The following is a 20,824-nucleotide window of genomic DNA, read 5'->3' as shown; positions in this document are numbered from 1 at the left end:
GGAGACATTTTTCTTGCTCTGTTAGTCAAATGCGGTAGGAGTGCAGCTTATTCTGTGGTAGTGTGGCCGCTTTGTGCTCCCACACAGTGACATCTAGTGGTCAAACATGGAATGTACCATATGATATGATCCGATACAGAACGCTAAGGTGAATTTCAGGACTTATCTTAAAAGCACTCTACTGTTGCCGGCTTCAGTTTCACTAGCTTGTTTAAGGATACCTCTGCAGCATGAACGTAAAGCCAAACAGTTTTGCGAGTAGGATGAGTGACATCTAGTGGGTGAGAGTGGAACTGCAGAGGATGAGGATACTCACAGATCTCTGGTCGGGTTCCGGAGACGAGCCCTTCTCTGCTATCCGCCTTCTGCAGGAGCAAACCGCAGGAAAAAGGAGGAGGGTGTTAGAGCCGGGAGAATGTCTGTCAGCAAGCGGCGGCGGCAGAGCGGCGGAGTCCATCTACCTCCTGGCCAGCAGGGCGCTCATCTCCTCCATCAGGCCTCCGCCTGCAGACAGCGGCCCGTTGCCTTTCACCTCCGATTTGGCCGCCGTGGCCCCCGACAGGGCCGCTGTCAGAGCCGCGTCCTCGCTCTGGAACGTTCAGGGAACAGGGGGTGAGCAGGAGGAGGAACATGGGGGGGGGCAGGGTGGGGGGACGGGCAGTGGGGGGGGGGACTCACCCTGGACACCTTGCGGAGCTTGGCCCCGGCGAGCGCCGCAGCCAGCCCAGACAGGGGGCGGTCCTCTGCGGAGGGGGAGAGGAGTCCGGCAGGGAGGGGGGGTGCAGGGGGTGGAGGGGGGGCTCCCGGTGGGGGGGGCGGGGCCCGCCGGAGGGGTGGGGGCCCGCCCCGGTCCCGGTGCCAGCGTGGGGGGCAGTGGGGGTGGCGGGGGTGGAGGAGGGTGGCCCGGCGGACTGGTGGGGGGTGGAGGTCACAGTGGAGGCGGACGGCTGGGGCGGAGGAGGGGGGGGGGTTGGGGGTCTGCGCCACGTCTGCATGTGGGAGGGGATAGAAGTGGGGGACGTGTCAGGACACGAGGACGGACACGAGGGTCACCCCCCCCACCCCACGTCTCTCAACACTCAAGAAACAAAGACTGAAAACAGATACTGAGCTTTTCTTTCATCACTGTGGAGGACGACGGTAAAACACTCAGGACTGAACCACTTCCACCTAATGTACACTCAGTATCGCCATTTTCCCTTTCTCCTGGTCAGAAATCAGAGTAATACTTATCAAACCGAGTGAAAAAGAAGAACACCTGTTGAGTGAAAAGTGTTTGGTTACTGGACCCCGTCGGCTGGATGTGAAATAAAGGAGGGTTTCTCCGGGGCGGGCGTCTGACGGCGGCTCGCGTCAGAGGGCAGCGGGGGGTATTGGATTAGCAGCCGTGGTTAGTTAAGGTGAGCAGCGGCGTGAAGAGCAGCCAGAAAACATGGGGATGGCAAAAGTTAAACTTTAAACCCTAAATTTCTGACTCTAAATCATTAACTGATTGTCCAAATCTCACTAAATGAACTAATTTGCCAAAAGTATTTGTTCAGCTCTGCAGCTGTTCCAGTCACTTCCATGGCCACAGCAGGTGTGAAATCAAGCAATTTGACTCGTTTCTACAAACATGAGTGAAAGAGTGAGTTCCTCTCAGGAGCTCGGTGAACTCAGCGAGCAACAATCCAGAGCAGCTCGGCGGGCCGAGGAGAGCAGCTGGTCCATACAGACCACATCAGTCTCTGACTTCACAAATACTCTAAAATTCCAGTCAACACTGAGCTGTTCTCGCTGCAGAGGGTGAAGCCACATCAGATAAAGTCCTCTGGGTTAAGAATCAGAGGTCACTCAAGGTCATATGCATGTAAAGGCATTCGAGCAAATACTTTTGGCAATATAGTGTAGATTCCACTCTTGGAAACAAAAACAAGACAACTTCACAACAGGTGTCAGTACAACACACACACACACACACACACACACACATACACACACACACACACACAAATACAGCTGAAGCGCCATGTTTTCCAGCAGGAATGTTTATCACCAATGTTTTATGAGGAGCTCATTCTGATGAGAGGCCAGTTTCTGTTTCCTGTTTGGAACCAACACTGGTGTGAACTCTGCCACAGGTAAGGATGAGGATAGACGGATGAGTCTGACTTGGGAAAAGACGTTCAAGGATTGTGTGAAGTATAACTGTAGAGTTAGACATCGCAGCATCTGGCAGAGCGAAGCTCGTGATCAGTTAACGAGAAAAACACTGAGGAGCAGAAGCCGAGTGGAGAAATCAAAACATCTGAGTAACGATATGAAACACACACTGAGCTCAGCGACTGATGGCAGTGAGGCTCAGCTCCACAAGGTCGATAAGAAATGATGGAGTCTGGTTCACTTCAGAGAAAAGACTCGTCCAGCTGTTTGAGCAGGATGAAGGGAAACGTGGGAAAGCTGCAGTTCACAGGTCAGGCCACTAGGTGCTGCTGTGCAGAGAGTTCATCACTCAGAGAGGTTGGCAGAGCTGCTACAGAGGAGGACCTGGTCTGAGGAGGACCTGGTCTGAGGAGGACCTGGTCTGAGGAGGATCTGGTCTGAGGAGGACCTGGTCTGAGGAGGACCTGGTCTGAGGAGGACCTGGTCTGAGGTGGACCTGGTCTGAGGAGGACCTGGTCTGAGGAGGACCTGGTCTGAGGTGGACCTGGTCTGAGGAGGACCTGGTCTGAGGAGGATCTGGTCTGAGGAGGACCTGGTCTGAGGAGGACCTGGTCTGAGGAGGACCTGGTCTGAGGAGGACCTGGTCTGGGGGTTATGGGTCAGTGTTAACAGTGTTAGTGGAGTTAAAGCAGTGGAAGGTGGAGACCGTGAGGAGGACAGACGGCAGACAGACGGGACTCTTACCCTGGGGCAGGCTGGAGGAGCCCCCCGGACCCCCCTGACCCGGGGGGGGCTCTGCGGCCGCGTCCCGGCCAACGGGCAGGGAGAGGTGCTCGGCGGCGGCGTTAGGGGGCGCTGTAGAGGGAGAGGGCACAGCAGGAGCCTGGGATGAGGAGGGGGGAGACATGATGGAGGAGGAAGAAGTGGGCGGAGCTACAGGGGAGGGCAGGGGGGGAGGGGTGGGTGGCGGGGGCGGCGTGGGGCAGCTGATGCCCAGGGGGGTGTGGCTGTGCGGAACGGTGACGGGAGAGGGTGCGGGGAACATGGGCGGCCCGTTGGGGGACGGCGAGGGGGGCTTCTGGGTGAGGGGGGACGGCGCCGCGATGGGGATGAGGGGCCGAGGACCCGTGGCCTTCCCCGGGGGGCTGCTGATCATGACGGGGGGCGAGGGCGGCAACGGGGTGAAGTTACAGGCCGACCACACCACGGTCTTGGAGGGAGGGGGCGGAGTCGGGGCCGGAGCCGGGGCGGGGGCCGGGGCAGTGGGCGGGGCCTGAGGAAAGGCCGGCTGGCGCCTGGGGACCGTGGCGTAGTGAGGCATGACGGGGTGGAAGGCCGAGCCCAGCGAGGTGGCGAAGCGAGACGCCGAGTGTCTGAGCGGCGGCGTGGGCGGCGTGGCGGAGCACGGCGACGGCGGCCCGGCGGCGGGGCACGCGGCGGGGGACGGAGACGCCGGCGTGGAGGACGTCCTGCCGTACTCCTGACTGTACAGCGTGCTCTCGAACGCTGCGCACGTGCCACGCCAGTGGGACACAACCAGGGACAGACAGGAGAGGAGGGACGGATGGAAGGACGCAGACAGGAAGGAAGGAGGCAGCCGCACACCAGGAGGGAGGGAGAGAGCGGGCGAGGGAGGGAGGGAGAGAGAGAGAGCAGGTGAGGGAGGAGGGGAGGGGGAGGGGGGGAGAGAAGAGAAGGGGAGCAGATGAAGCAGGAAGAACCAGCAGAACTACCAAGACTGTTCCAGAAGCTAAAGTGTTAGTGAAGGAGCGTTATCAGAGGACACACACACACACACACACACACACACACACACACACACACACCACACACACACACACACACACACACACACACACAGGAGGAAAGAAGGAAGGCTGGAAACCCTCACACACTCGACCCGCCTGTCCTCGCCCTCATGGTCGAACCAGCAGCAGCTCAGACTGAAGCAGGACCGGGGTGCCCAGGGCCAACCGGAGGCTCGGAGGGGACGGAGCCTCTACCACGGCACATCAGGCAAGCCCCTTAAAACTAGGCTGTTCTGGTTTATTTTAAGTTGCAAGTGATCCCAGAGTTTAGACATTAGCCTGAGGCCCTGTCCACACGGAGCCAAGCTCAGACAAATCCGCACAAATGTTCGTACTCAGTCACCGGTCGTCCACAGGGAGCCGGCGTCACCGGGCTCTGAAAACAGCAAAGTTTGAAGCCGGGTCCCAGAGTGGAAAAATCTGAAGACGCGCCTGAGACGTGTCCGCTGTTACGCCTTTGCCGCATATATTTATTGAGAGGATTTCGTCATTGCCCCGCCTCTACAACAGGACGCATGCGCGGAAGTCCGACAGAACCACAACAACAACGGCGCTTCAAAAGGTCTTTTAAATATCTGTGCAAAATAGTAATTGTACCTCGTCGTCCGTCCACACCAAACTTTCCTTAACTTTCGCTCCGGAGGTCGCCATCTTTTGCGTTTGTTTACAATACCACGTGAATACAACACGCTTTTATACGCATGCGCACTACCCAACTATTACTGCACTGCAGCGCCGCCAGTGGGCGTGGTTATGTATTACAGCGTTTACATGCGTCTTCAGTTCACTAATGTGGACGCATTTTTTTGTTTTTTGCTGACTCCGTCTTTACGCAATTCGTTTTGAAAAATACGAGCGTTTCGGCTCCGTGTGGACAGGGCCTTAGTGGACGCTCTCTCCCTCTCAGCTGAAGGGCCCACTTTCTTAAATCACTGAGTCCATGGAGAGCGCGATCCCCGGGGCAGAGCCAACGTTATTACTGAAATGAATACTGGAAGGTAACTTTTTTGTTTTATTTGTTGCCATTTCGTTGGATTTTTAAAGGCACCTCGTATTGTTAGATTTCTATTTCTGTTCATGTGAAGCACTTTGGTTCAAACTGTTGATTTCAACGTGAAGTCTGGTCGAGTCGAGTCCAGCTGAGTCCAGTTAAGGTCACACAGAGTGCAGCAGCAGCAGCAGCAGCAGCAGCTGTTTGTCTCTACTGACCGTCTGACCTCTGGAATAAACTTCCTCGGGACATCAGGACTCCAACGCCTCCACATAACCGTCACACCAGCCCTGCCCGATGACCCAGCCTGATCAGCCCTCTCAGAGATACGCCTGTCAGACCGGACTGGAGGAAGAATCCTCTTTCCCTGATCAGACTCTGAAAGAGGAGAAAGTTTCTTTGTGTGTCTTCAGGCTCGCTCATGTGGAGCTGACCTTTAACCCCGCCCTGCCCCCCAATTCAAATGAACCAATAGCGTTAAACTACCAACAGCTGGGTCAAATCCACAGAGAACCTCCAGAGCTGGAGACACTTTTCTAGTTTTCTGGGATATTTGAGGTTTCCACCGCCACTGGTCGCTAGCCAATCAAGACAGCTCATGGCTAATGGCTGCTAGCGCCTGCTGTATGGTTTCCACACCGACAGCTGCCTTCATGTGTTTCCTCCAGAGCAGCGTCTTGACCAGAGCGAGCTGTACTTGGCGAGTCTTGTGAACAGGTCTTCACACTGAGTCAGGTCTGAGCTGGTCCCTCTCAGCATCGCTAAATGTCTCGCCGCAGGCTTTAACTGCCCACTACAACAGATTAGTGCGGGGAGACGGTGTTAGCTGTAAAAATAAACCCGTTTTATTAGTGAAATACTTGAAAACTTAAATGGAGATTAATTTAAAGTTTTAGTTTGAAAAACCATCAGTTAAATAAGAGCACATGGTTTTAAATCCAACCACATCTTTCAAGTTAAAAGCACCAGAAGAGTTCTCCTCCTGACTCTGCTTCAGCAGAGGGAGAACATGCAAACTCCACACCGAGAAGCCCAGACTCCAACCCACGACCCCCGGACTGCCTGGACGGAGCGAACCACTGCACAGCTCACTCCACATGAGCTGAAGACTGAGGTGGGAGGAGGGATACACCCTAATACACACTGTAACACACACTAAGACACACACACACTGTAACACACACTAAGACACAACGTAACACATTTTGGCACACACCATAACACACTGTCACCGACAGTCACTGTGTGTGTGTGTGTGTGTGTGTGTGTGTGTGTGTGTGTGTGTGTGTGTGTGTGTGTGTGTGAGCGCTCACCAGCGTTGGAGATGCGCCTCCCCCTCTCCCAGTCCTGCTGCTCCTTCTCCAGCTGCTCCTGCTGCTCCTTCTCCACCGCCTCCCGCTCCAGCTGCTCCCGCTGCTCCCGCTCCAGCCGCTCCCGCTCCGCCTGCGCCTCCCGCTCCTGACGCTCGCGCTCCTGACGCTCGCGCTCCTGCTGGTCCAGCATCTCCCGCTCCAGCTGCTCCTGGCGCTCCAGCTCCTTCTGCCTCTGAAGCTCCTGCAGCTGTCTGGAGGAGCAGAGAGGAGGAGCCGCCGTCAGCCTCCAGGACCAGACCGTCAGCCTCCAGGACCAGACCATCAGCCTCCAGGACCAGACCATCAGCCTCCAGGACCAGACCATCAGCCTCCAGGACCAGACCATCAGCCTCTAGGACCAGACCATCAGCCTCCAGGACCAGACCGTCAGCCTCCAGGACCAGACCATCAGCCTCCAGGACCAGACCATCAGCCTCCAGGACCAGACCATCAGCCCCCAGGACCAGACCATCAGCCTCTAGGACCAGACCATCAGCCTCCAGGACCAGACCATCAGCCTCTAGGACCAGACCATCAGCCTCCAGGACCAGACCATCAGCCTCCAGGACCAGACCGTCAGCCTCCAGGACCAGACCGTCAGCCTCTAGGACCAGACCATCAGCCTCCAGGACCAGACCGTCAGCCTCCAGGACCAGACCGTCAGCCTCTAGGACCAGACCATCAGCCCCCCGGACCAGACCATCAGCCTCCAGGACCAGACCGTCAGCCTCCAGGACCAGACCGTCAGCCTCCAGGACCAGACCATCAGCCTCCAGGACCAGACCGTCAGCCTCCAGGACCAGACCGTCAGCCTCCAGGACCAGACCATCAGCCTCCAGGACCAGACCATCAGCCCCCCCGGACCAGACCATCAGCCTCCAGGACCAGTCCATCAGCCCCCAGGACCAGACCATCAGCCCCCAGGACCAGACCATCAGGACCAGACCATCAGCCTCCAGGACCAGACCACAACACCTGAACCAGGAACCAGGAGCTGTGCAAACTCCCCTATCGCTGAGTTCCCCAGGCCCTCTGGCCTGGTGCTACTGAAACAGCTGGTTTCCTGCTCCTGCAGCCGCAGTGTGGAGGTTTGACCAGCAGGTGTCAGTAGAGCACAGCAGCTGTGTGTGTGTATGTACAGTATGTGTGTGTGTGTGTTGAACAGCTGACTCGACCACAACCAGCCAGGGTTCAGTTTGTGAGGAAGAGGTTCCAGGACAGCAGGACAAACAGACTAAAACACACACCGAGGTGTAAATATGCAGAATAATTACCAAGCGTGGTTCAGTCTGGTGGAGAAGACTCTGATATCATGAAAGCTACAAACATTAAAAACACACTGCGCTTCACTGAAGGAAGCTTCAACAAGGAGCAGCAGGAACAGCCTTTCACAAAAACATGTTATAATGTGGGATTCATCAGAGAGTCTGTCGTTCGGCCAAAGCACGGCTTGTGGACGGTGTTTCTGGATGGAGTCCAGGATTCGGCCTCGTTTACACAACATTTTGAACGAAGCAGGCTCCAGCTGTTCATTTACACCACAGCGGCTTTCAGAGCATTAATGCAACGTCTGTAACGGGAAGGTTTCAAAGCAGGAAAGCAGGAGTCCTCCTGCTGCAGAGCTCCTCCTCTGGACATCAGCAGCATCCTCTGCTCCACATCTCAGCACTGAGCAGCATCAGCCAGGGGTCTGCAGGGTTTCCTCCTGCTAGTGGACAACGAGCAGCCGCTCTCTCTCTCTCTCCTCCGCCTGCAGCCGCTCTCTCTCTCTCCTCCGTCTGCAGCCGCTCTCTCTCTCTCCTCCGTCTGCAGCCGCTCTCTCTCTCTCCTCCGTCTGCAGCCGCTCTCTCTCTCTCCTACGTCTGCAGCCGCTCTCTCTCTCCTCCGTCTGCAGCCGCTCTCTCTCTCTCCTCCGTCTGCACCACTCTCTCTCTCTCCTCCGTCTGCACCTCTCTCCTCTCACTTCCGGGGACTCTTCCACATTTCAAAGCTGTAAAAAGTCTCCTGCATTGTTTGATGGCTTCCTCTCTCGCCTACCGCCAATCGTTGCCAGGGAAACGGTTGCAGGGGGAACGTGGGAAGCATCGTGGCCTGGATTCCAGCATGCACTTCCACAGACAAACATGCAAAGACGGAAATGCTCTTTTTTTTTTTTCCTGGTGGCAATCAGGCATGTGGAGCGGCAGGATCTGAGGATGGGTCTGACCTGCTGTCAGTGGGAGGAAAGGCTTTTCACCGTCACCGACGTGCTCTGGAGGAACAAAAGGAACTTTAAAAATAGAACCGACTGAAGGATTTATCAAACCAGCCATCGGAGAGGAAGCAGAATCTGAATCAAGCTGAGGGTGGGACGGAGTCAGGTGCTTTTAAAGCCAACAGACTGTTTTAAATGCAGCAGTTAAAACTCGTTCAGACTTTCATCAACAGTGCTGACGGTCGAGACATCCTGCTTTTATGAATGAATCATGGATTCATCCAGGTTACCCTCCATGATGCTTCCCTTCACACCTCATCCCAGAGGTCCAGTCCTCCATCCTGGACCCGCTCTGTGTTCATGTCTGATGTTGGGAGGAAGATTGTCCACCATGACGCCTCTTCAAGTCCAGTGACTGTCCTCTCAGAGAGCGGCTGGACCCCTTTTCTGTTCTTTAGGCTAAAGGTCCACAGGACTGGAGGGTTCAAAGAACTGACACGTCCTAAAACCTAACAGATCCCATAAACTAGCAGCTCCAGAAATCTAACAGGTCCCAAAAGCTGACAGATCTCAAAAACTAGCTTACAGTTCCCAAAATCAAACTGGTTTCACAAACTAATAGTTCCAAAACTGTAGCAGGTCCAACAAACTGACAGTTCCCAAAACTTAACAGTACCCAGAATTGAACAGATCCCGCAAACTAATGGCTTCCAAAAATCTAGCAGGTCCTAAAAAAACAGTTCCCAACATCTGACAGCTTCCTAAAGCAACCCAAGAGGAACTACCCACAAAGAAACTAAGGTCAAAGGTCAGACAGACAGAGAAGATGAGAGTTGTGCGGCTCTCCAGCCATCCAGCAGCGACTCACGGTGAATACAGACACAGACGGGCAGTGAAGCAGCAGCAGTGAGTCTGATCGCAGATTATTTCTGGACGTCAACACGTTTCAGCGGCTTCTTCTCCTGCCAAGTGATAAAAGGAGAAATCTTCTCTCCATCCTCACTTCCATTCAACACCGGGACACATTCTCTCCCTCCACAACACTTCCTCTCTCCCACGCCGCACACAGCTATTTATACCACAACCCATTATTTCCAGTTCATGTCTTTTTAATCTGCGGATGGCACCCTGCACTTTATCTCCCCGCAGCTCCGCCACGCTCGCTCCTCCGTTCAGACTTCCTGAGGTGGCCGCCTCCTCCGAGCTCCGTCGTTCCGCCGTCTTCGTCTCATTACAGGGAGAAATCACAGGAGAGGCGGAGGAAAGAACCAAAAGGCTCGTTCCGACTAACGTCCTGGGATGTTTTACTGTTTCAGTTTGGGATGTGAATAAAAACGCGTCAACACTCCACTGCTCCTCTGCGCTGCCACTCTGCTGGCTTCACACATGAATCCATGACCGAGCAGAAATCAGCTGCTGCTGATTTAATGCTGCTGAAGACTCCTGCAAAGAGAGACGTCTCTGCAAAACCTTCATCCCCAGGAGACCTTCTCCCAGCAGAGCTTCTCTCACACACACACACACACACACACACACACACACACACACCACACACACACACACACACACACACACACACACACACACACACACACAGAGTGTGAAGTTGCTTAATTACCTCCTCTGCACGTCCATGTCCTCCAGCGTGGGGCCGTTCTGGACCTGGGGGGCCTGTCTGGGCGATGTGGGGCCTGGAGAGGGCGACACACACACACACATACACACACACATACAGCTGACTTCATCATCATCATCATCATCAGTCTGGTCCTGTCTCTGTAGGGAGACTGTTCATGTCGCAGCCTCGGCTTATAGACCATATGTTAAATTTACTGTTCAGGTGGTTTAATTCCTGATAAGCAGCACCCACTAGTGGCCCGTCAGCAGAATTACATCCATTCCAGCATTTCTACGGTTTACATGTTAACAGTTTCCTTAACGCTGCCATCCAAACGGGACAGTTTTCAGAAAAGAAACTGCAAAAACGATGCGTTTTAACTTGAATCGTCAGCATTGGGTAACACTGGTAATCTGAGACTGGGATTCTGCGAGCGCGGCGGCCGTCGACCCTCCACAGGCCTGAGAGCCAGAGTCCAGCCGTCAGACGCTCCCGGTTCAGTCAAAGACACTCAGAACAAAGTGGTTTGTTGTGAGACAGAAGAGGGCGGGACCAGAGCGCAGTTCACATTCAACCTGCTTTCAAACTGACCTTTGGCTAAGCCCCGCCCCCAAACACAAAACTAGCCAATGGCAATCGAATGGGCAACTAGCAATTGCCTGGACTCAAATATTCTCACTTTGATGTGTTTTAATATAAGGTGCTGTCAGTTTTTCTGCTTTATTGTGTGTAAATTATCACTTTTTTGTTTTGTTTTTTCATGTTCATGATTTACAAGATGACACCTGAGAAAATCCTGCGTCCAACGCCGGACCCGCCACTAAATCACCTCTTATTCTAATGCGAAGGCTGAATGGAGCCATTTTTAAACAGGACCAGCGAGAATCCATCAGCGGTGCTGACAGTAGTAAAAGTCAGTGAGAGGAAGCCCAGAGATACTTCCAGGCTGAGACAACACATACCTGTGTGAGTGTGAGGGACCGAGCTGAGAATAGAGCATGACACACTGCTGCTGGTGGAGAACACACACCGCATTCGAATGGGTGTGTGTGACGCGATATTCTTAAAGAGGGGATTATTCTGATTAGAGCGAGGACAGAATTCAGGCGGGAAATGTCTTGCTGTAATAATGTGGACTAACTGTAAAGCCGGCGCAGGAATGTGAGAGAGCGTCTGAATCAGCGAGCGCTCCGAGCGACGGGAGGCAAAGCGTAACGTGGGGAGCGTCACAAGGTCGCGGCGCCTCGTGCAGAGAGTCGTCCTGTCATCAGGCGTGACAGCAGCCCGGGACGGATCTGTGTGAGTCTGCAGCAGAGCAGAGGAGCTGGGAAGGGTACCGAGACGCTCGGAGCACTTCTGTCTATATCTATCAAAATCTGTCTATAAAAACAGAATCAGCTTCAATACGTCCTGCTGAAGCTGGATGTGGATCATGTGACAACGCCACAAAGCATGCTGGGATTGCGCCGCTGACTGAATGGGAGGGTATTGTTGCTTCCGTCTCACACTGACATTAAACTGCGTCTCCTGACCCTGAAGACGGCGTTCTCCCAGATGGTCCATGGCGGCTCCCGCCCCTCAGTGGAGGGAGGGGGGAGGCGGACACGTGCTCCGCTGCACCTGCACCGGCCGCCCACCAACAGGAAACACGAGTCGGGGGCGGGATGTGTGAGTGACACCATGATGATGATGATGATGATGATCCTGGAGGCATGTGGGGCCGATCGCCCGGCGGAGCCGCACGGCCGCTATATTCTGGTCCGCCGTCTCCCCGGCAACAGCAGCCGGCTCCGTTCCCCCCGTCCTGCCTCGGCCAGAGCCGGGGGTCAAAGGTGAACAGTCCCTGTGGGACACGGCGAGCGCCGGCCAGGCCGTTCTGTGGAGAGTCTGCATGTTCTCCCTGGTGGGTGTCTCCTCCGGCGGCCGCGGTCCGAACCTCCGGCCAGGCTGTTGCTACACGACAACCAGAGAACAGCCTCGCCAATGAAAGCTGCACAGCGGCACAGCAGCCAATCAGCGGGGCTTCAGCAGAGGCTCACACACACACACACACACACACACACACACACACACACACAGTCTGGTATTACATAACAAACGGCTCCTCATGGAGTAAACTGTTTTCAGGGAATAATGAGCCCGTTAACAATCTGAAACAAATTTCTTGTTCGGAAAAAAATGTCCAACTTGATGACAAACACACACACACAGACACACACACTCTAACACAAAGTCACTGTTATCAGATCAGACTGATGGATTTCCATTCTTAAAGAAATCTCACTGCGGGTCAGACGGCGGCGGCAGGTCAGTCTGCCGTCACGTGACGAGCGGACACGGCCGGGCACTGAACCGGCGGAGTGTGTGTGTGTGTGTGTGTGTGTGTGTGTGTGTGTGTGTGTGTGTGTGTGTGTTACGTACAGCAGCGCTGATGAGAACAGTCCTGAGGCGACGTGAGCGCAGCTGCCGCTAATCCCCAGGGAAGCTCTGAACCCCGCCGTGACGGGAGGGGGATGAGCCGGTCCATCTTCCTCCTCTAACGGCGGTCTGCAGTCTGGATTGTGATCTACAGTCTGGGTCCTGGTCTACAGTCTGGGTCCTGGTCTACAGTCTGGGTCCTGGTCTACAGTCTGGATCTTCCAGGAGCTTCCTCCGGCTCCATGAGGGAGAAACCGGCCAGCAGGAAGTGGGGCAGGCAGCTGCAGGTGGGGTGAGGTTACCGGGTGTCTCCACACAACAGGCGCCACCGCATGCCAATCGACGGGGGAGGGGGAGTGTGTGTGTGTGTGTGTGTGTGTGTGTGTGTGTGTGTGTGTTCATGGAGGGGGGACCCCTCAATGTTTACAGCAGCTCTCAGCCACATGATCTACAAAAACAGAGCCAGCTGACGGCCTCTCGGGTTTCACCACCTTCCCCCCCCCCCACACACACACACACACACACACACACACACACCCAGTGAACTTTACCTGACATGAGCAGCGTTTCGTGTGTGTGCGTGAGAGAGTGAACGTCCACTAACCCTTCTCTTCACCTCAACACTTCCAGTGTGACGTGTGTGTTTTTCCAGCTCAGTGGTCACTCAGGTGAAAACATGGCCGACGGAGGAACCGGGTCCAGACCGAGCAATGAGTCAGGAGTAGGACCCTCCGTCCCGTCCCCCGCCTCATCACGTCCTCGCGTCACACTCTCAGGAGAGACAACACGTTGCACAATGTCTTCCAGGAGGCACACAGCAGCAGGCGACCTCAGGTCAGCCGATGATAAAGAAGCGAACATTAATGCGGGAGTGTGTCGTTTGTTTTGAGGCAGAGAGGCGTCTCTGACGACGTCCGCTCATCTCAATAACCACAAAATGGAAACACGCATAATGCTGCATTCTCTGTTTGCTCGTTTTCACTAAATTCGCTTGAAAATCAAGACTCTCAGATGGAAACCTGAGCTCTGACCGGCAGTCCGCTCTGTGTTCCTCCATGCAGCAATACAGCAACAAGGATAAAGTACAAAAGACAGGAAGAAATAAAGAACAAAACACATTAAAAAACAATAAAAAGAAAACCTCGGGGAAATAAAAGGAATCTCTGATATAAAAACCAGGACGAGAACAAAAAAGTTAAAAGTCACAATAATAAATGGAGCTAAAATAAGATTAAAAAACAGAATAGAATAAAATAAATTTCAAAGCCTCTGCTTCTTACTGAGTTCAGCCGTTTTTACAACTTTCTGTTCTGAACCTTCAGACTAAAACCCTAAAGCTTCAGACTGTTGAAGCTTCTTTTCAAAGGTGAGGAGCAGACCAGGGAAACCAGCGCTTCCAGAGTCTGTTCTGAATATGAGGGACGGTGTTTATCATGAATTCTCCCATGAGCCTCGGAGCTCCGCCCTGCAGTGGACAGTAAACGCCGCCTGAAGGGAAGCACAGCTGATCGATGTAAAGTCCGCAGGTCACGTGTTGAACAGATGGCACCACCATATTATTGATACGCAGCATGTTGAGGGATCAGGGCGCCGCATGACGGCCAAGCTGCCATTACAGCATCAGAAACTCCCACTGCACCCCGAAACGGCAAGAGAGCGAGAGGGAGGAGGGGACGGACGAGAACTGGCAGAGAGACAGAGACAGGAGGGGTGAAGATGGAGGACTGGCTCAGGACAGACGATGCTGAGCATTCGTCCATTTCCTACAACCCTGATAATAAAGGAGAGGAATTGTTATTGTTGGAACCACAGGGGGACCAGACAGGCATTACGTGACTTTTATTTTGAAAATCCTCACAGTAAGTTCCTGGCTGCTACGTGAGACGTCACTGTGGGCCACCTGATCCCTCAGCGAGGCCTGGACGCCGGTCTTCAGAGGATCGATTCCTCTCTCCCGGGCCGCTCTCTGCTCGCCATGAAGGTCCGTCCTCAGACGACCTGCTCGCCCTCCACTGACACTCAGGCCACGTTTACGCTTACAAAAAAATTAGGATTTCTACCCCAAGCCCAAAAAATTCAAGCCCAAACACAGTAAAAAATCCCTGTTTCTGCTCCATGCGAATGCCCCCCGGAGGCCGTTCCCTGAACGCTGCAGTCACGATAAGCTGCAGCGAGCCGGAGCTCCTGCCAGCTGACGACCCCCACACAGCCCGCCCATAACTCCAGAGGAGGTGCTCAGCGCTCCGGCAGCCTCCAGCTGACTCCACCAGAGCAGAGATAAAGCAGGAGGCGGTCGGGACTCCTCCATCCTGCAGCAGACGCCACTGCACCGACAACTAAAACCTGCTGCACAGCCGACCGCTGGTCTGCAGCCGCTACACAGCGAGGACCGCCCGTCGCCATGGAAACACCCCAAAACGGCACTTTTTCAAAACGTTCCGACCCCACACAGAGACATAACGGGAGCTACTGCGCATGGGCACCACCGTGGTTTAAAGTTCTTCTGCTCATGCGCGAGAAGGTGGACGAAAACAAACATGGCGGCATCCAGAGTGTCGGGTTCTAGTGGAGATTCATCCCAGGAGCATCAATCCGTCGTCTGTCCAGACGAATCTCCGTGTTCTCCCATCGTTAATGTTCAGAGTGTATTGTTCTCTGTATGTGTGTGTGGTTTCATTTACAAAAACAACCGACAGCACCCCCTTGTGGCCCGGCAGCATGCTAACGGCATCATTTTGTGAAACTTCTCTGAATTCGAAAACGCAATACGATGAGTTCTCGCTTGAAATGCTGAGGTGTAAACATTACTCTGATTAAACTGATTTCTACTTGACATTTTTATTGTTGATCTGTTATTATCGAACCCATTAAAGGTAATAGACGTTACTATAGCAGACCAAACGACCAAATCAATCAAAAATGTTCACTAAATTATAATATTATGAGAAACAATGTTCAGCTTTAGCCCTGAGGCTTAACTCGATTATGGTGGCGCCTCGGCGGCCTCACCTGTGTCCTGGGAGTTCAGCACTTCCAGCGCGTGCATCATCGCACTGGCGAATACGTTGGCGTCCTCCTTGCTGCCAAAGTTGAGGCCGTAGACCTGCCGGGCGTCTCGCCACTGGTGGAAGGTCTGCGTGGCTTGGTTGTACTTCAGGCCTTTGGGTATGGCACAGTTTATCACCACCTGCAGACGGGAGCAGAGAGCCGAGCGTCTGTTCATCCAGAGAAGGAGAGCTGCTGCCAGGCTGGAGGAAAGCAGTGAAGAGCTCACGGAACCAGCACCGACACCACCTGGAGAACGGTTTACTTTTTTGCTTTTACCCAACCAGGTGAAATAGTGTTGAAAACTCACTGAGTTCAGAACAACTCAACTCAACATCACTAGAAACAAGGATGTTTGAATTTGTTCCAAGGTAAGGTAGCGTCTTTATGAACAGTCTAGTCTGGTAATATCAACCACATAATGCTAGCAGACATGAGCTTCATTAAGCTAGCCACCTAGCTTACCTGATGAACACTGATGTTAGCCTCTGCACTGGTAATACAGTCGCTAGCTATCTAAGAAAGCTACATGGCTAACTACTGTCCAGCGCCTGGTGTGGTCTGGTTTAGACTTTAAAGCTCCAAGCCACTGGCCAGCAGGGGGCGCTCTGCTCGGTCCAGGGTGGACAGCAGGAGCAGACCAAGGAGCTGAGCTGTCAGATCCTCGCATTCGCCGCTCCGGTAGCTTCTCATATCGTGAGCAGGCCGGTTTGAGCGAACCGGCGTTAGACATTCAAATGTCAGGGTCACCAACGTGGAAGTGGTGAAAGAGGAGACGGACGGGTTTAGAGTCTTCATCCTTCACTCAGACTGACAGCTGTCAGGACAAACATTCCGACCCGGTGAGCTCACAACTTCCTGTCCTTTAACCCCCTGCGTCAGCGCACCACGCCCACCCGACGGCGGACGTCTCCGTCGGAACATTGTCCTGCAGACTGAATACACTCACATTCAGGACGTGTGTGTGTTAGACTGCAGCTTTATCCTGCTTGAAAATAGAACTACACAGAAATAATCAGTCACTAAGAATAAAACACCCCAAAACGTGTGATATCCAACAGAGAGCAGGTAGCCTCTGGAGCTTTTAGTCTTGGTATGTGAAGGTGCTGCTGATGGGTCCGGATCATATGCATCCTGTTTTGCGTGCGCTGCCTGCGCTCACCTGATGGTCCTGGATCTTGCGTCCCACCACTCGGAAGGCGTTGTTGCCGGTGTGGTGGTAAATGTGGACTCTGCTGAAGCCCGTGGAGCCGCCAGCTGGGACCCACTTCTTGTTGGCGTCGTCGTACACCATGACAGCAGCTCTGGCCTGGCAGATACTCTGCTCACTACGGGGAGACAGACACACACACACACACACACACACACACACACACACACACAGGCATCAGCAGTCATTCCACCAACACGGCTATTTATTCAGCCCGACGGTGTGAAGCTCGCTCCGGAGAGACCAAGATAAACAAGACGGGAATCCAGCAGGCGCTGCAGCTCTTCTCCGAGTGTGAAGTGAACAACATAACACAAGCACAGGGCGAACATGCAGACTCCACACGGAAAAGCTGTGGTGTGCTCATCACTCGGTGGAGTTTGCATGTTCTTCCCCTGCACACAGTGTGAAGACCTGTGCATGATGAGTTCAGCAGGTGACTGTAGAGGCCGGGTTCTGCTTTTATACTCCCAAACAGCAGGGGGCGGTGCGTCACAAACGCCTCAGTGTTAAACTGGAGTAGGAGAAGTCTGCCATCGCTGACAACACCTGCTCAGGTAAAGGTCTGCTGAGGAGGAGTGAAGGACATGCAGGACCGGATTACGTTTGAAATTCAACAGTCAATACAAGGACGCGTCAAGCATAAAACCTGATTCCCTGCAGGTGTGAATGAGTGTCCAGCGATGGACTGATCTGTCCTCGCTGTCAGTGATCAGAAGGACGATCAATAACAAAACAGAACGGGCTCAAGGGTAGCCTAACACACACACACACTCACACACACTGTGACAGGAACGGGAATGGAGAATGGGATATGAGACGGGAGTATTTTCATCTCTTCATTAATGTTAATGAGGCTCTAAATGGAGACGGCCATGAAGCTCCATCCAGCAGAGGAGGAGGAGGAGGAGGAGGAGGAGGAGGAGGAAGGAGCAGTGTCGGGTTCACATGCTGGATGATGAACTTTTCGGAGGTTTCACTGCTCTCTGTGGAAATGAACAATAATCAATACAGAGTTCAGTTTACCGCCACTAAACAATCTCTCAAAGTCACTGTCATGTCTGAGAGGGAAAGAAGGATGAAGCGCTGATCCAGTCTGCCTTCACTTCAGGAGTGAAGACGACCAGGATGAAATCCAGAGAACGAAACATCTCAGGTGAAAACTGAGTTTAACTCATTGACTCTGACTGAGAAGAGATGTGGACACACACTCCTGACACGTTCTAATGAACATCTGAAACTGATAAAACCACCAGAAACAGAGGAAAACAGCTGGAACGCCTCCAGCTAGCAACGCAGCTGCAGAAGGCAGAAACAGCTGGAAATGAAAAAACAACACTTATTGCATACGTATAGTAAAACTACAAGGTGAGCCGTGTTCTCGTCCCTTTAAAGGTTTAACAGTAACACACACACGCAGGAATGTGCTGACTCAGAGCATCAGAATGATTGCAGATATTTGGAGTATTATCGCTGCTTGTGGGCCAAAGTTACGTAAGCAGCAGAGTGACTGGTCTAAACATAGCAAAAACCAAAAAGGGAAAGTGAAATCTCGTTCAGCGCGTCTGCCGGGCCCGAGCCGGCGAGGCCGGCGGGTGATTCACGTTTCCGTCTGAGGGAGACGAAGTGGGAGGACGAGAGGCGTTCAGAGCCTCGCCGAGGGGCTTCCCGACCCGCAGCCGCCGGGCCCGGCCGTCCAGCCGTACAGGACATGCTGTACACGCTGCCGTACTGCAGCTCTCACACACACACACACACACACACACTGGAGGATGGCTTTCAGCTGCACCGGAGCTCCGGTTTCACGCTGTCAGCAGGACGACGCGTCCGTCCCTTCATCTCCGCACAGTTCATTACAGCGGAAAACCAAAGACGGCGTTTCTTCACCGAGACACGGGACACGAGGGCCAATCAGAACGCAGGACAGAGGAAACACACTCCGGTCTGTAAAAAGCTGATGTGGAAGAGCCGCTGCAGGAGAGGGGGCCGCTCTGTTTACAGGAAGCAGCTGATCGCTCAATCAGCTGCTTCCTGTAAACAAACGATCGAACGGCCAATCGTCAGTAACTCTGAAGGAGTCAGAGCCTCACCAGCTGAAACCGCTGACCCAAGGGTGTTCAACCTGCGGCTCTGCAGCACCATGTGCTCTTCAGGCCCGCTGTAGCGGCCATTAAAGTTTCACAACATGAAACATGAGGAAATGTTGAATTTATTTTATGACAGTCACACACCACATTTCTATTCAAAATGATTCATTCAAAAAGGATTTAAAAAATACAAATTAGGAGAAATAGCTAAAACCACAAGAGATGGCAAAAAAAAGAATGATAGAACGGCTTAAAAAAAACCCTGAAATGTCCATAATTTCATAAAGATGAAAAATATCGTTGGAAAAAAAGTATGAAAAACTGTTTGAAAAGACATCAAATGGTTAAAACAGCTAAAATTTAAAAACTGTCAACAAAAAATGCTTTAAAAGAGGAAGAAAAATGTTTAAATCAGATACGGAAATACGCAAAATGTAACAAAATGTTCACGATCCTGAACTGTAGATCAAACCTTATTAATGCAACATAAGATATAGTTCTTTTAATGTGCATCAAAACTAAGGATCGACCGATATGCAATTTTTTAGGGCCGATGCCGATTATTGGTACTTGCGGAAACCGATAACCGATATGTCGAAAACGATATTCATTTGCAGTAAAAATTTATGTTTTGCCATCAAAATGTAGCTGTGGGACATTGTTACACAGCCAGAGCAAAGACTTCAGACAGAGAGAGAGAGACGGCTGTATATATGATCCAAAGAGCACGTTTTTAAATACATTTATTTTATCGGCTATCGGTGGGAAAAAAGGCCGATACCGATTATTAAAAAAAATATGCCCAATATCGGCCGATATTATCGGCCAAGCCGATAAACTGTCTATCCTTAATCAAAAGTACATTTGAAACGCCCTGAGCTGCACTGGCCTCATGTTGAAGGCTGGATGTGCTTTGTAGCTACAGAACCACCCGTCCTGTCTGAAGGCTGCAGACCGCTGCTCTGACCTGACTGGATCCGACCTGCCAGAAAACACAAGACCGCGAAACTCCACCCACGTTAAAATGAGGAAACGTTTCATTCTTAACACTGGAGCTCCACCGCTCAGATTGGAAAAATCCTTCATTGGTTAAATACTTGAAGAACTCACACTCAGTAAAAACTTCACCTGAGTCACCCACACACACACACACACACAGACACACACACACACACACACAGGTCAGCGGTTCAGATACACCACACGTGTTAACAGGGGCTCTGGCGGATTTTTACAAGCGTGCACATTCACACAGGAACAAGGAGCGCATTGACAGGCGACACTCACTCATCCAGCAGGACTCCAGCAGCCAGGAGGCCAACAATCCCAGCATTCACTGCTCCACCCCGCCGCCTGTGTCATCTGGAGGGAAACGGTCCGGAGCCGGAGCCAGACGCGCCGAGGCTCATAAAGTCCTTCAAATCCACCTGAGAGGTGCTTGTTCCCTCGGCGCTGAGGAAACGCCATGACGGCAGAGAGGCGGTTGACGAGAACGCCATGGCAGTGGTTAAAGGACGTGGCGTTTAACAAAGAGTAAGGATTCAGCGTTGTGAGCTCCTCTGAATGGACAGACTGAAGCTGGACTCTCAGTTTGTTCTGAAAATGAAACTTGAACTCTTTGTTTTCAGAGGAATTCACAGAGGTGGGAGGGAGCTGCTACTCTCCTGTTGGTGTTTATCGGGTCTTTTCTGAAAATTTCAGCCAAATAATTTGTGTTTAAGTGAAAGAAACACTGATGTGTGGTTGATGGAGGAGCTCATTCCGGAGGGATCTGGCAGTTTGCAGAGGAGTTGGGTTTTGATCGGGTTTGATCGGGTTTCTTTAGATTGCTGATTTTTTGAGAGGACTCGTGACATTTAACTGAAGGTGGAGATCCACAGAGCGGCGTCAGCACCGAGACAATGAAACTGTACTCTATAAATTCAGGTTTATAACACTGTTTTTCTGTATTATTGCGCC

The 20,824-nt window shown here is 52.8% G+C and overlaps 1 protein-coding gene across 3 annotated transcripts in view; it reads right to left on the bottom strand.

Moving 5' to 3' along the window:
- enah (ENAH actin regulator) overlaps positions 1-20,824 on the bottom strand; it is a 42,958-nt gene that overhangs the window by 5,755 nt on the left and 16,379 nt on the right. For 2 of the 3 annotated variants that reach the window (XM_030109951.1, XM_030109952.1), the window contains exons 2-9: positions 16,731-16,896; positions 15,533-15,710; positions 10,106-10,178; positions 6,255-6,505; positions 2,887-3,648; positions 679-989; positions 462-589; positions 317-365 (exon numbers count right to left, since the gene is read on the bottom strand). In XM_030109951.1, the coding sequence (XP_029965811.1) occupies positions 317-365; positions 462-589; positions 679-989; positions 2,887-3,648; positions 6,255-6,505; positions 10,106-10,178; positions 15,533-15,710; positions 16,731-16,896 (1,918 nt within the window). The remainder of the gene's footprint in view (positions 1-316; positions 366-461; positions 590-678; positions 990-2,886; positions 3,649-6,254; positions 6,506-10,105; positions 10,179-15,532; positions 15,711-16,730; positions 16,897-20,824) is intronic. The other variant, XM_030109953.1, reaches the window with a different exon arrangement.

This window comes from Salarias fasciatus, chromosome 15, assembly GCF_902148845.1.
Source record: "Salarias fasciatus chromosome 15, fSalaFa1.1, whole genome shotgun sequence".
In the NCBI taxonomy this organism is placed as follows: domain Eukaryota; kingdom Metazoa; phylum Chordata; class Actinopteri; order Blenniiformes; family Blenniidae; genus Salarias; species Salarias fasciatus.
The sequence above is the reverse complement of the archived record's forward strand: the minus strand, read 5'-3'. Positions and strand labels throughout refer to the sequence as shown.